The sequence below is a fragment of the Fundulus heteroclitus genome, chromosome 5 (genome assembly GCF_011125445.2).
Source record: "Fundulus heteroclitus isolate FHET01 chromosome 5, MU-UCD_Fhet_4.1, whole genome shotgun sequence".
Taxonomy (NCBI): Eukaryota; Metazoa; Chordata; class Actinopteri; order Cyprinodontiformes; family Fundulidae; genus Fundulus; species Fundulus heteroclitus.
The window spans coordinates 30,986,651-31,001,781 of NC_046365.1; the positions used below are offsets into that span (position 1 = coordinate 30,986,651).

Genomic DNA, 15,131 nt, shown 5'->3' on the forward strand with positions numbered 1-15,131 from the left:
AAACATTCCTGTTAAAGCTAAATGTCTTTAAGGCTTAAGTATCTAAGACCATGACATAAGTGACATTATGTTATGTATTTCAACAAAAGAAAAACAAGCAAACCTAGTTTAGGAAAAATAAAACATTGTTTTAGCCTGTTTAAATAAAAGTGTGCATTCTGAAACATTATCAAAAACATTTTTAAATCGATTTTAACATTCATTCTTCCGGAGGTGATATCTGCAAATAATGGAAATGAACTTAATAAACCTGAAATAAAGGTCTGCTTTTTCTCAGGGAATATCCTTGACATTTTTGCAATATTCAGCTAAATATAATGATATACTGATATATCATTAATAATGATATATTCCCATTGTACAAATATGTCAGCCAGGAGTAGAGAAAACACAACATTAAATGTATATATATAAATATTTATATGTGACATGTTACCATGAAGACAGTCATGAATAATCCGACACAATATGAAACACAAATATCAATATTTTTCCCAAATATTTCTGAAAATATAAAATGGAAACTGGTTAGGAAGGCTGCCAGCAACATTCAAGGAGCTGCAGCAATTCCCAACAATTACAGCTTATGTTCTACATGTGACAGCAATCTCCCATACTCTCCATATTTCTGCAAAACAAACATGGTTTTCTTTTTTCTAAAGACAACATCCTAAAATAGCGTGGGAGAATTTGTTATTGTCTGAAAGAACCAAGCTGGTATTCTAAATTGTAATATTGTCTCAAAAACACCATAAGGACACTACGCTTACAGTAGAACATGGGATTGGCTAAAAGACCTGAAATGTCAACTCCTTATATTGTAACCAAAATATATTCTTACGGTGTTGGTCAGTAAATCCAGAGCGCTGTCCAGGACAATTGAGGCTTTGGAGAGGAGCAGCTTCCAGGCAGCTTTGGTGCCACTTGAGTTGGAGGGCCTATCACAACTCAGAATGGTCGCCAGGTTTTGGGCTGTTAAACCTGACAGCTAATGAATGAAAACAGATCAGACGTTGAACAATACCCAGAACCATTTTCACACTGTTGTAGAGGGAAGAAAGCTGAAGATGAAAGGTCTTACCGAGGCGCAGGCAATTTCCTCAACGGAGAAGGTGCAGAACCGTTCGGCCATCATTCCGCTGTCTAGGTGGACCTGAAGCTTTGTGCTGTTAAACAAAATGATTAATGTTTCTTTTATTTAACATTAATGTTAATGGCAAAATATTACAAAGTGCTTCTCAATCCTACCTGTTGACTCCAGTACAGAGGGCTGTCTCTGTGAAAAGTTGCAAGATAAATTAAGGTATTAATGTAAAAATAATACACAACTTTAAACCACAGTAAATAAAGGTCCTTACACAATGAGAAGAAACTTACCATTTATGAATGTTACATCACACTGGGCAGAGAAGACAATTAAAATGGTTACAAATCCTCAACAAACAGAAAGGTTTCAGAGGAAAATGTAAATAAAAACTAATAGTTACCTCTTCTCTGTATATGATGCAGTCTGTGAAAAACACGAAGTAATCCAGTTAGTTAAAACTCATCTTAGTTTTCATTGAAATAAGAAATAAATTGCCAATGGACATGAATTTACAACCAGAGATGCATTTTGTGATTATTTACACAATAAACAATCAGTAAATTAGCATTTTGTATGTTGGACGGCCATTATATTGAACAAGGCATTGAATTGGAAGGGAACATGAAAGAAAGATATACTGGGAATAGACATAGTATAAAACACATAATTTGTGTTTCTACAGACGAGAAAATATGCTGCTTTTTGTGTAAAGCTCTCACCATCTGGCAGTTGTTTGGATAAAGCGAATTTTGTGTATGTGATGGATGAAGCTATCTGAGAAGAAGCCGTAACCATGGCTGCATCCAGTCTGGTAAACCTGTAAAGAAAAACATGATATATTCAGTCAGACTAAACTTTTCCTGTGGTCAGATAGGATTACCAAAATGATTGGTGCGTCCCAAACATCAGAATACACCAAAGAGATCATTTTATGGTATTTATTTTGTGAAATGCATCAAACTAACTTCACACAGCGTTTAATAAAAAGGGGAGCTGAAAATTTTCAAACAAACGGATAACCTTCTGGACTGATGTGGAAGGTTAGACCATGACCCGTAACTTAATTTAATTTCTAAATGGTGTCAAATGCAAGAAACGTGTGTTTGTAACTGAAAAATACGGCTGAATGACGACCACCGTGACGGAGCGCTAGCAGACAGCTGCTTAAGTAATACATGTAAACAGACTGAACTTGTATAGCGTTTTTCCAGTCATGCTGACCACCCAAAGTGCTGTACACTATAGCCACATTCACCCAATCGCTCTCACTAACGTACAGATATTCATAAGTGCCTTGCAAAGGGGATCTACATGTGGCAAGGGGAAGCTGGAATCAAACCCACAACATTCTCATTGCAACACGACCACTCAACCCATCAAGCCACAGCCAACCATGTCTAGTTGGATAAAAATCAGATGGAGCTGACTGGACCGGCTCTTCCATGGTCCAGTCAGCCCCGCTCCCTGAAAATTAACATAATCTCACTCTTAAATTTTGATAAAAGTTGAAAGGTCTTTGTAATGTAACTGTGTTGCTGGTATGCTGGCAGCGAGTTCTCAGCTGAGATAGGGCGCTGAAGAACTGGATCCCAGCTGAATATCCTGGTGCGGTGAGGAGCTCATTACGGTACCGCGGTGGTTCTGACGTCCACCTGCATAAGTGCAGCCGAAGCGAGCTCTCCCGCCGCACCGTGGTCTAAGTGGCTTTGTATTTTGACCCCACCAAGTTGAATTGTGCTGGCAGGTTAAAGGTTTTGGTCAGCCAAGCTGTCTGACAACTTGCAACACAAACACTTGACCAGCCATAAAACCATAATATTGATTTGTTACAGAGTTTGACCGGTTTTTCAAAAATGGTTCTAGCCAATCAGAGTGAAGTCAACTCAGTAGAGCTGCATATCATTACCACAACAAACTATTTTACTGAGGAGGGACATTTGGTCTGACAAACAAAACAACACAACGTTTTTTAATAAAATTCTTTGGAAAAGTTACATATGCAGCAAAATCAACTAAATTAAATGTTTTATACAGGGATGTTATAGCACCTTTGAAATTAACTCTGGTTCACTAATTTGGATCTGCAGTAAACCCAAGATTCATTGATTTATTTTTATGGTGATGGTTTCCCGCTATGTTCATTTGTACTTTTGTTCTTTTGTGTGTACATAGTTCCTTAATATATTTAATCTTAATTTTCCTTAGTAGTTTTCGTTAAGTTGCACTAGCCTTGCAGAGAGGATTTGTCGATTGAAATATATTAATTAAGCTAAACATCATATCGTGGCGTTCTCTGGGTGTGCATTTATTTCTGTCAATAAATTCTTGTACTTGAAGAGAGGTTGTCACTCCTTTAATCCATATGTATGCAGAGTTTGCCGTTAGAAGAAAGCCAGTGCTTGAATGATCCTTTCAACTATTGCCCTAATATCCGCTAATTGAGCCAATATTCACAGGACAATACCCAACAGTCAAATTAAAGGAAAATTTAATTTAAAAAGAAATCACTTGTTTTGCTATTTAAAAAAAGGTGCCAAAAGATTATAAAAAGCAATTCTTATATAATATAGATACATTCATACATATATACATTTTATTTTTGTTTGAACTCACAGTGTTTTATAGGATGAACAGGAGAGGTTTCCCTGTTGGACCAAAGCAAAAAAAGGAAAACATTATTACATTTAACAGATAATCCTTCATAAAATCACAGATAACGATAGACTTTCTCTTTACCATCTGGGTGAACATGACAAGCTGTGACAGGAACTCTGTAAATCCCCTTTCCTCTGGCGCTTCGCTCATGTAATCAAACAGCATGTTGATGAGCATGTCTGTGTTTACAGGCAGCTTCAGCGCCAGCAGCTCAACTCTCTGCTTTGGTGTGAGGAGCTGGATGACCTCCAGCTATACAAACAGAACAAGGTTACGTTTAACAACTGCCCCTTTGGCCTTATTTTAAAAAGCCTTGAATGTTTTTAACAAATCCGAGCCTCACAGGTTCGAAGAGCGGGTTGAGACGGAGCAGCTCGCTGACGAGCACAAACTCTGAAAATGGACCTAAATTGTCGGTCAGCCACTGTGCGCTGTTGTTGAAGGAGGACAAACATCCTGGATCTGGAGGAGGTCAGGAAAAAAGATGGAAAAAAAGATCTGTAACGACTTTCAATCTATCAATGTCAAGGTTCCTCCATATATCAATGGAGATTTATCAAAGAGTGAGTACCTGGGTAAGAGTGTTGAAGGAAACGAAGGATGAAATTGTTTAAGATCACACGCTGCTGCTGCACTGGCGTCTTCTCGAAGTGGCCAACAAAAACCTGCAGTCTGATGACGAATGTCAGAACCCACATCATTTAATTGGAATAAAATGTCAAGGCAAGGCAAGGCAAGGCAAATTTATTTATATAGCACAATTCAGTACAAAGACAATGCAAAGTGCTTTACATGATTAAAATATAGCAAAATAAAACAGAATAAAAGCAAGTAGGAATAAAATATAGATAGAAAATAGAACAAAAAAGTGGTGATTCAGTTAACTAGGACAGTTGAAGGCAATTTTAAACAAATGTGTTTTTAATCTTGATTTAAAGGAACTAAGGTTTTCCACATCTTTACAGTTTTCTGGAAGTTTTTTCCAGATAATTGGAGCATAGGAACTAAATGCTGCTTCTCCATGTTTAGTTCTGGTTCTAGGTATGCAGAGAAGGCTGGAGCCAGAAGACCTGAGTGGTCTGGATGGTTGATACACTGATAACAAGTCTGTGATGTATTTAGGAGCTAAGCCATTTAAGGATTTATAGACTAACAGAAGTATTTTAAAGTCTATTCTCTGAGATACAGGGAGCCAGTGTAAGGACTTTAGAACTGGTGTGATGTGCTCTACTTTCTTAGTATTAGTGAGGACGCGGGCAGCAGGTAAATGGTTGCGGGACGATGCAGGTAAAGCTACTTGTAGGGTTAAACGTAAACATGTCAAACTGAAACAAGATCTACAAGTTTAATTTTTTTTAAATTACTATTGGGACATACAGCAGGAGCTTTAAAATTACACAAATCAACCAAGTTTGATTTGGCGGGAAAAAGGGAGGAAAAATGGAAAAAAAAAAGGAAAAAAAGAAAGGGAAAAAAAGAAGAAAAAAAGGGGGGGAAAATCAACCAAGTATGATTTGGAGGGAAAAAAGGGAAAAAAAGGAAAGAAAAAGGGAAAAAAAGGAAAGAAAAAAAGGAAAAAAGAAAAAAAAGGGGGGAAAAAATCAATCAAGTTTAACTAAAAACCCTCTTTAGTAAATGCAGAATTGCTTAAAAGTGAAAGCAGTTTGGTCAAAGTCCATTTTTTTTTTATTACTAAACAAAAAAACAAGACTCAAATTCAACATTCAGATACAGTCACAAAACACACGGCTAGGTCGGTGTGTTTACGTTTTTTTTGACTCACATTTGCTGGTACGACGCACAGCTGAAGTTCCTGCTGGTCAGGCAGAGCAGAACCCGCACGGACGCGGACGGCAGGAAGCCGCTCAGACGTTCTGCGAACCACAGCCGGATCACGCTGCTGTTCATCAGCTCCTCAGAGGTCAGCGCTGACAACCTCATCTCCCCTATCACATCCAGAATGGCCTCCGCCAAGGGGATCGTTCCCACCGACTGCCGGAGGGATACACCAGGTTTTACAGAATAAAGTAGTCTGGAAACAAGTCCGGAGGCTTTTTACATATCACAAAAAGCTACTGACCACGTTGGCCAGCATGTCCAGCGATGAATCCAAAACACTTGAGAGTTTTGTGAGCACCAACTTCCACAGCACCCTGGACTGGCTGCTGTGTCCGGGCAGGTCGCACCTCATCAGGGAAGCCAGCTGCTCAGCTGTGAAGTCCTCCAGCTGCAAGTTTAGGACAGTGAGCAAACTCTAAAAAACGCCTCAGAACACCCGCACCCTGACTTCGACTCATTTGGTAGCAGTCACCTGTGCGCAGGCGTATTTCTCCAAGGTGAAGTTACATGAAACGTCGGCTGAACTGTTGAGGTAAGCCTGAAGATCCGAGCTGTAAGAAGGAAATTTATGAGAATTTAAGGATAATCTTGGTAGTTTTTAATCACACTGGGTACACTTCATACAAAATAGAATTACCTGTCAACGCCTTGGCAGATGTAAGTACCTGTCAAACGAGTAAAATATATAATTTTACATAATTGAACACACATGTGAACTTGATGAGCGACAAAATAAAACATGGCACGGAAGTCTTACTGTTGATCCGAGTGTCTGGGCACTGTGAATGATAGATTAATTGTATTTTAAATGCTTGTTGATATTATATATATATATATATATATATATATATATATATATATATATATATATATATATATATATATATATATATATATATATATATATATATATATATATATATATATATATACAAAAAACATGTTACTGCTGGATGGCTTCAGTATGAAATACTCACGGTGATGTTCGCTGGCACACAGTCTGTCCGAAGCAAACAAAAAATGTACATATTCAATCAACAACAGCATAAATATAGAGGTTCAACTGTTAAATGCTCTCGCCTGTGTTGGTGTTTACATGTTTTTATCTGTATGTGTTTTTCTGGTCAAGAAGAAGACTCACCTGGTGCGATGGCCATGAGGTCATCAATGCGAGCCCAAATAACTGGTTCCAGGAGTGGAGACGTCTCAGTTACGGCTCCGTACAGTCGCTCGAAACTGATGGAATAAAGACAACACATAAAATTAAATCACATAGTTTTTTTTACACCTAAAGTAATACTTGATTTTATTTGTTTTAATGAAAGATTCTGCATAAAAGACAAAACAAATCACAACATCTTTTTTTTTTTTTTTTGGGTAGGTGTGGGGGGGTTGGGGGTGTGTGTGACAGAAATATCATACTGTTTAAATTTTGGCTTATTCTTACAGATATGTACATTTTAATTTGATATTTTAACAATAAGTACTTAGCATCATGAGATCTATGAAATAAAAATAGTCCTAAAAAAAACAAAAAAAAACGTCAGCAATGCATTACAGCTGTGCTGCATAACCTGCTGTTGGTAGGGAACAAAATCTAGTCTTTTTCTAATTAGTGAAGAAGAAATGGAGGGAAAAAAGCAGATTAAGTAATTAATGTTTTTACAAACACACAGATACCTGAATTAGCAACCATATAATACGTCACTTTGTAAGTAAATCAAATTGTCCAGAAACATAATATTAGTAACATCATGTATCCTAAGGGTGTAATTATAACGAGAAATGGAGCCCATTACTCTTTGCCACTCTTCAAAATGGGAAAGACCAGGAGGCATTTCGGTAAGACAAAATTATTTTTTATAAGGTTTTCTCAAATTTCTTTTAGAGAGTGACAATCTATAGTAAGATTATTGTTTTTTTATATAGAAAAATACTCACATGGGTTTGTAGACACTGCATGGCGCTTCGACCTGAAAAAGGAGATCATTTAAAATCCATCCTTCGAGACATGTTGAAGTTTGCTGAGCAGTTGTTTGAAGTCAATAACAGCTGATACCTCTCCAGCAAGCTGGACCAGGAAGTGCAGAACCTCTGTAAATTTTCTGTTTTCCGGCGACTCCAACAAGAAGTCAAACACAGTATGAATAACAAGATCTTTCTCTGGTGGAGTAGGAAGAGGCAACAACAGCATCTCTGCAAGCTGCTTCGGGGACAACACCTCCAGAGCTTCCAACTAATAAAGAAAAGGGGGGAAAAAGATGTTTCTAAAGAAATTGGCACAACATTTAAATGCTTATTTTTAATCAAGTGCATCAATTGCTCCTAGACTTACTCCAGAGAAATAAGGGTTGAGCTCGTAGAAGTCGAGCACGGAGGCGAATGTTGAGAAGAACCCAAAGTTCAATTTCACCCATTCTGCGCTTTGATTGGCTGAAGAGATGCACCGGGGTTCTGAAACATGTTGCACAATTGAACATGTTAACCTTTTATGATGAATTCATTAACCTTTTTTTTTCAACAATCAAAATGAAAATAAATAAAAATGTGATTAATGAAACGCATAACCGATCAAACAAATCATTAATTAGCAAATATTCATTTGACCATTTCATAGTCAAAAACATGCAACTGATACAAAAAGTGTAGTGAGTAATGTTTGTCCCTGTCCGTGCACCTTGTGAGAAAGTGATGCCGTGTGAGAAAACCTTTGGATATCAAGATAAAAAGTCTGTATAACAAGGTTAAAATGTAAGGTTTTAATTATTGAAAAACATAATAATCATTTCACATCTTTTTCCACCATTAATGGATCATACCCTGTAGAGATTAACCCTAACCCCAAAAGTTGTTTGAAAATGATTTATGGTCTGAATGAACCAAACTTAAACTTCTTGCCACAATTTCCAGAATGCAGGATTTGCACACAGACAACAGAGCACTTCACTAAAAGACCATGAGTGAAATATGGTGGCGGCCGTACCATGATCTGGGATTACTTTTCCCCAGATACAGCGAGACCAGTGTCAACGTGGATGAAATCAACAATAGTTTAAATCTATAGTTAATTTTAACCCAAAACCTTCCGATGCCTGCTATAAAAAGCCGACAATAAAGAGTGAGTCCAAGCGTACATCACTATCAACCAAAGAATGGCAGAAGAAAGTCAAACTGCATATGATCCGACCAGAGTTCAGAAGTAAATCCATCAAAAGTCTGTTGGATCATCTGAAGATGGCTGTGGACGAGAGACGTCTACAAAATCTTTTGCAAAGTCAAACTTAAGCTGTGTCTGGCCAAAAGGTGACTTTTTATTTTTTTTATTTTTTTTACATTTTCTTTGAAAAAGACGTGTTTGTTTTCAGTCTAAATGTACAGAATGCATTTCACATTAAGGTGCAGAAACCTTTGGTATGATTCACAATGTTCTCAGTTTTTTCCATCCTTTATCTTAAATGAAGAAAGCTTGATCGTTCTCAGTGCTGCTAGTTATTTATACATTATGCAGCTGATGTTTCTGCTCACCTGAGGTGTTCTGACTCTGCAGGAAAGGGTAGATGAAATATCTGTAGATGTTGTGACTGTACATCATGTCGGCATCCATTTGCATCATGCTGTGACCCAGCTCTGCCACCCTGCGTACAGCATGTCGAACACAGAAAGGAGACGGTGAGGCCAAGACTTGGATGCATCTTTTTGTTTCTTCAGTTGACGAAAAGTGTGAACTCACAGTGTTTGGTAAACGGGGCAGGAGAAGTTCTTGGTGCTCAGACAGGAGAGGAGGTCTGGGTTCACGCCTGGCAGCAGGGGCAGCAGCTTGACCCGGAACCACAGTTTGATGAACTCTGGATCTTCCAGGTGATGCTGGGTCAGAGCCGGAGACTCGTTCTCGTTGAATATCTCCTCAATGTCCGACGCCAGCTCTGCGAAGTTCTGCAGAACAAAAAAACACACACCGAGGGGGTTTTGTTTAAGTGATGACAGTAGTGAAAACACACAGTGATGGCGACGTTCACGTTGAAGTATCTAATATTTAGCAGCTTAGAGAGGATAATGTGCTTACTGTTATGGAAAACTCCTGGACCAGGGAGTTCAGTCGTTCAGCCAGCTCCGTAATCAGTCTGATGATCGTTGTCTCGGTCAGTGTCAGCTCGCTTCGAGCAGCGCACTGCAAAATGTGGGCCATGTTCTCCACTGCATCGGTCAGCTGAGGGCATCAGAAACATTACGATGAGCCGGAGGGTAAAACAGGATGCTCAACTTTGATGAAACAGTTTTGCAGACTTTATAAGAACATGGAAAGATGCTGAGTAAATTTGAATTAAAGTAAAAAACCTTACCCCACACGGGGCCTTATCAAGAGTGATGCTGCAGACATCTTGGATTTCATCATATTCATCTTGTTCGCCATGTTCCAAAAAGCTGCACAAAGACGTAACACAACGCTTCAGATGGGAATTTCCCCCAAACAATGACCTCTCATTCTTAAAATGGCCAAAGATTTTTTTTTTGAGCAGTCAACCAAAGCCACCAGAGGGCCTCAATTAGACAATCGTATCTGATGGTTTTCTTAAAGTTACATTGCAAATTTGTGTCCTACAAAAACCCAAAATGTTTGTTATAGCACTTTTGTAAGGCATATTTAGACAACTAAACAATCATTTTATTGTCTCTAATATTATTATTTGCTCAAATAAATCCATTTAATGTAGTTCATGATCGATGCACATATACATATATATTAAGTTTTAGGATTTTAATTAATTAATTTAGTCTTCTAAGAAATTAAACTAGGGCTTTTTTAATTTAAATCCAGACAAAATAATTGTTGTAAATCCTTTTAAACCTAAAAACAATATATATTATGTAATAGTACCCTGAGACCACTCCCTAGCTGTAAATTACCAGGAGGCAAAAAGGAGAGTTAGAACACAACAAGAAAGAATTGTGTAAATAATGACGCCTCTTATTTTAACAGTGCTTTGTATTATATTTATGTTGTCTTTAATAATTAAAATTGTTTGATCCTTAAACATAATTTAAAGATAGATTTTTAATCTTGCTGTCTGCAAAGTGGGTGTTATTCTCTTCTCTGAACCTTGTTACTCTAAAGTGATTTTTAGTCTGGCAATATATTGTGTGGGTCTCCAACTGCTGAATACTTTTATCTAAAAATGACCCGAGTAGTGTGGCTACACCAGAGGTGGGCAGAGTAGCCAATTGTGCTCAATTAAGTTACAGCATTACTTTTTAAATGTATTATTTCTCTAGAAAAGTGTTGGAACAGTGCAAAGTACTTCCAGTGACAATAGATACTGTTTACAGTAAATATACCGCTTGACCTCAAAATATCTTAACTGGCTCAGGAAATTGAATAATAACATTAAAGCAGTGAAGCGTGCATTCAACCCAGAAGTATCAACATGCATTTTGGGTTAAACATATTTGTTCTGTATTCAGTTCAGTAACTAGAGATGGGTAGAGTATCCAGAAATCATACTCAAGTAAAAGTAGCTTTACTTCAAAATAATACTGCTCAATTAGAAGTAGGGCTGGATGATAATTTGATAACAATATATATCGATCTATAAATGTATATCAATGATAAAGGGTCAATAAAAAGTTCTATAGAATAACCCTTCCTTTTACATTCTTGCCTCCCAACCAATCACAAACGCAGACCATGAAACCAAGCTCCACCCCTTCAAAGAGTTCAGAGAGCAGACGTTCTTTTTTCTTTTTTAAAAGCTTGCAGTTTTGGTAAAAAGTAAGTTGGATTAAGGGTTGACTTTGAATTCAGTCTTTGTGGGTTCTGTATCTAAAAATAGTTTGCTAAACAACAGCCTAACATTACCAGGGCTGCACTTAAAATATATGTTTTAAATTTGTTGATAATTATCGATATCGATCAATATGATTTCTGTTTTTATCGATGTGCTTTTTTTTCCTATATCGTCTGGCCCTAATTAGAAGTAAAAAGCATCCAGCAACAAGCCTATTCCTATAAGTACTTTTTTTTTTGTCTTCATAAAGTTACTCAAGTAGCTAACTAGTTACAACTCTCCTCTGGTCGGGATACACTGTGTAAAAAGCCCAAAGGCAAAAAAAACACACCAAATAACATATGATGAAAGCTAAATAGATACACTAAATCTAAAAAACAAAACAAAAAAAAACGCACTAAAACAGAAAACTCCTATCAAAAATTGAAAGAAAAAAACAAAACAAAGAGCCGTTGAGGAGGAAGTATTTGCGGATCAAATCAAAGAAGCGGGTAATTGGTTTTATCTTAGTCTGACTCACTAGAGCTCGTGAAAAGCGAGCGTGACGTTTTGGTGCATCAGGGCTTCTTCATCTGACAGGATCCTGCGCAGCAGCGGTAACACCACCTGCTGGTACCAGTCCTCCACGTTGGTCACGTCAAACTGCGGGGGCTCTGGGGCCACGGACGGGTCATGGGTGTACACATCTGCCAGCTCAGCCAGAGTCCAGTTGAGCAAGAACTGAGTCAAAGTGGTGCTTTTTATTTCCGAGACGTTTCTCTGTAAGACACATGAGGGAAGGGAGCATTTTTTTACTCACTGCTTGTCACCGTAAACAGGTCCGTTTGAATATCTCGGGATGTGTTTGGGTGAGTTTATTTACCTGACGCGTAAAGGAAACAAATTCATGAGCAAAACTCCCGATCGGCCTGAGGGCCATCATGAATCCGTTTGCGATCTGTAAAGTAAAAAGGAATCTTTGTGAATAAAATGGGTTTTGTAACTGTTTTTTTCTTCCGAGGTCAATTATTTATTTTTGTGATCCTTGCTTTTTTCACTTTTCCTTTATGTGTATTTGGAATAATCAGTATATGAGAATACCAGAATAACATTCAGAATATTAAAGAGTGAGTTAGGGGGGAAACAAACATCACATTTGCGTTCATCTGATAAATCATAGCATTGAGCAACATTCTGATCCCCGTTTCTTTGTGAAGTCAACCCTAAGGACATTTATACCAATATTGTTGTGTTTTGACTCCAAATTGTGGCACAAATTCTACAATTGAACCGAAACCGGTCATCTTGACACTAACAGTAGTTTAAGCTGCCAGATCTAACTTGGTATTTTGTGTTTATACCACAGGAAAACAGAAAGTCGTGAATAATTATTTACAAATATCCTGACAGTCTGATGATAAAAAAAATGCTAAGTTTGCAATAAAAAAAATGTGTCGTTGTACCCTGATGAGATAAATGTATTTAAAAAAACACTGTGATTTTATCCTGTACTCTATAAATACTCAAATTAAAGGTTGGATGCGTTTAAGAGTGGAATTATGCAACTGCAACAAAAGATTAATTTATCACAAGGTATTGTTCCACACATCAGTGTAGAGGATGTGCGTCAATAACAGAATGATACTTTTCAAACTTTTTATGGTCTGGTCCATCCTCATTATCCCTGGAAAGATATGGTTTGTAGCAGGGAGAACTTTAATGATGATATTTTTTAGAAACAATATAGAGGACCATCATCAGTCAGATGTTAAATTAGACTGCTTGTAGAGGGAGCTTCAAAACAGTAAAAATGAGAGAAGTGGAAATGCAAGCCTGTTGAATTGTTAAACTATTGGGCCTTGCAATCTGGTATCTTGTCTCACAAAAAAATATGATAAATTTAACTTTTTACACAGTTTACATGTGTTGTCCAAAATTTAGAAAGAGCAGCATGTAATCCTTTTTTTTGGGGGGGGTACTTTGCATTGTCTATGCAACCTACACATACCTTTAAAAACATTTTTAAATATTTTTTTCCACTGTTTAAGATTAAATAACACTCATGTTTTGGCTCAGTTAAGAATAACAAAATCAAATCAATTTGCTAAATGCAAGAATAATAAGATACATTTTCTGGAGAGGTTTTTATTGCAAATGTATGTAGTACCTGTCATGATTTGGAGGTCTTTGGGTTTTTGACTTTCTTTCTGTTTTTTTGTTTGTTAAGACTTTTTCCGTGCCGTTTATTGTGCTCAGTGGCAGTTTTAGACCAAATTTACCAGGGGGGCCAGGGTGGGGCCAGTGTTTTTTCATTGGGGCGCAGAACAAAATAATAAAACCAGGAAAATCAGGGCAAAATGTAATTGTTCAATATATTAAGTGAGCCAAAGAGCCACTTGTGGCTCTGGAACGGCAGGTTGCAGACCTCTGAAGACTGTGATCTTGTCTCAATGCGGCTGAAGATAAAAGTGAAATTTTAAAATTATTGTTAAAAAAGAAAATGTAAATGTAAAAAAATTAAATGGGCCCAAGGGACCAACCAGTTACAGTTTCTGTTCCAGCACATGTTATCATCAGAAAATCTTTCAGCATTATGTCTTCAGTACAGGGGCCCTGACCTGTATTACAGGGGCACTGGCCACTGTTGGCCCCTGTGTAGAACCAGCCATGATTATGCTTGCCTTCATTTTATGAGCTTATAATTTGTTTGGAGTTTCCCAGTTTATTCCTGTTTTTTTTTTGTATGTTCAGGGTTATTCTGTTAGATATTTTCTTTGGGTTTTCTTGTATCCCTTATATGCATGTTTATTGGTCTTCCAGTGCGTGTTGGACTCTGCCTGGGCTGTCACCAGTCCTGTTTGTGGTGTTCAGGGACAGAATCTCAAGGCGCGGTCGAGGAGAGGATGGTGTCTTTGGGTACCTCAGGATCTCATCTTTGCTCTTTTGCGGATGATTTGGCTCTGTTGACTTCTTCGGGACTCGACCTGCAGCACACACTGAAGTGACCGGTACGCAAGTCAGCGCCTCTAAGTTTGAGACCATTGCCCTCACCAGAAAATGGTGGATTACCCTCTCTGGGTTAGGGTCAGTCTCTGCCTCAAGTGGAGGACTTTAAATATCTGGGTGTCCTGTTCACAAATGATGGTTGGATAGAACACGAGCGGGACATGTAGATCGGGGCTGTATCTGCAGTAACACGGGTGCTGCTATGGTCTGTTATGGCGAAGAAAGAGCTGAGCCAAGAAGCAAAGCACTCGATGTACTGGTCTGTCTGCATTTCAACCCCCGCCTACGGTCATGAGGTCTGGATTATGACAGAAAAAACAAGATGCCAGATGAAAGCGGACAAAATTAGCTTCTTCCAGAAGGTGGCCGGGCTCAGACTCAAGAGATAGGGCGAGGAGCTCTTGTTATCCAGGGGGAGCTCAAAGTAGAGCTGCTGCTTCTCTGCATCGAAAGGAGTCAGTTGTCATGGTTTGGGCATTTGATCAGGAAGCACTCTGGGTGCCTTCCTTTGGGGGTTTTCTGGGCACGTCCCACTGGGAGGAGACCCTGGGGTAGATCCAGAACTGCTGGAGGTACCGTATATCCTGGGAAGGCCTCAGAGATCCCCAGAATGAGCTGGAGGATGTAGCTGTGGAGAGAGGATGTCTGGGTTTCTCTGCTGGTCCTGCTGGACCTGCTGGACCTGTTGTCCCCGCTACCGGATCTCATGCATCCATGCATTGAAGACAATGCATGGATGGATAAAAAAAAAAAATTAACTTTATTGATCTCACAATGGAGAA

The 15,131-nt window shown here is 38.3% G+C and overlaps 1 protein-coding gene across 5 annotated transcripts in view; it reads right to left on the bottom strand.

Moving 5' to 3' along the window:
- mslnb (mesothelin b) overlaps positions 1 to 15,131 on the bottom strand; it is a 62,019-nt gene that overhangs the window by 32,301 nt on the left and 14,587 nt on the right. For 4 of the 5 annotated variants that reach the window (XM_036137402.1, XM_036137401.1, XM_036137403.1 and 1 more), the window contains exons 10-35: positions 12,227 to 12,301; positions 11,885 to 12,123; positions 9,922 to 10,003; positions 9,645 to 9,788; positions 9,312 to 9,514; positions 9,107 to 9,216; positions 7,917 to 8,035; positions 7,641 to 7,817; positions 7,523 to 7,554; positions 6,723 to 6,817; positions 6,559 to 6,581; positions 6,339 to 6,360; positions 6,219 to 6,246; positions 6,054 to 6,132; positions 5,823 to 5,969; positions 5,526 to 5,734; positions 4,314 to 4,414; positions 4,086 to 4,204; positions 3,824 to 3,994; positions 3,701 to 3,732; positions 1,807 to 1,904; positions 1,488 to 1,510; positions 1,378 to 1,399; positions 1,249 to 1,276; positions 1,082 to 1,166; positions 842 to 988 (exon numbers count right to left, since the gene is read on the bottom strand). In XM_036137402.1, coding sequence (XP_035993295.1) covers positions 842 to 988; positions 1,082 to 1,166; positions 1,249 to 1,276; positions 1,378 to 1,399; positions 1,488 to 1,510; positions 1,807 to 1,904; positions 3,701 to 3,732; positions 3,824 to 3,994; positions 4,086 to 4,204; positions 4,314 to 4,414; positions 5,526 to 5,734; positions 5,823 to 5,969; positions 6,054 to 6,132; positions 6,219 to 6,246; positions 6,339 to 6,360; positions 6,559 to 6,581; positions 6,723 to 6,817; positions 7,523 to 7,554; positions 7,641 to 7,817; positions 7,917 to 8,035; positions 9,107 to 9,216; positions 9,312 to 9,514; positions 9,645 to 9,788; positions 9,922 to 10,003; positions 11,885 to 12,123; positions 12,227 to 12,301 — 2,610 coding nt within the window. The remainder of the gene's footprint in view (positions 1 to 841; positions 989 to 1,081; positions 1,167 to 1,248; positions 1,277 to 1,377; positions 1,400 to 1,487; positions 1,511 to 1,806; positions 1,905 to 3,700; positions 3,733 to 3,823; positions 3,995 to 4,085; positions 4,205 to 4,313; positions 4,415 to 5,525; positions 5,735 to 5,822; positions 5,970 to 6,053; positions 6,133 to 6,218; positions 6,247 to 6,338; positions 6,361 to 6,558; positions 6,582 to 6,722; positions 6,818 to 7,522; positions 7,555 to 7,640; positions 7,818 to 7,916; positions 8,036 to 9,106; positions 9,217 to 9,311; positions 9,515 to 9,644; positions 9,789 to 9,921; positions 10,004 to 11,884; positions 12,124 to 12,226; positions 12,302 to 15,131) is intronic. The other variant, XM_036137404.1, reaches the window with a different exon arrangement.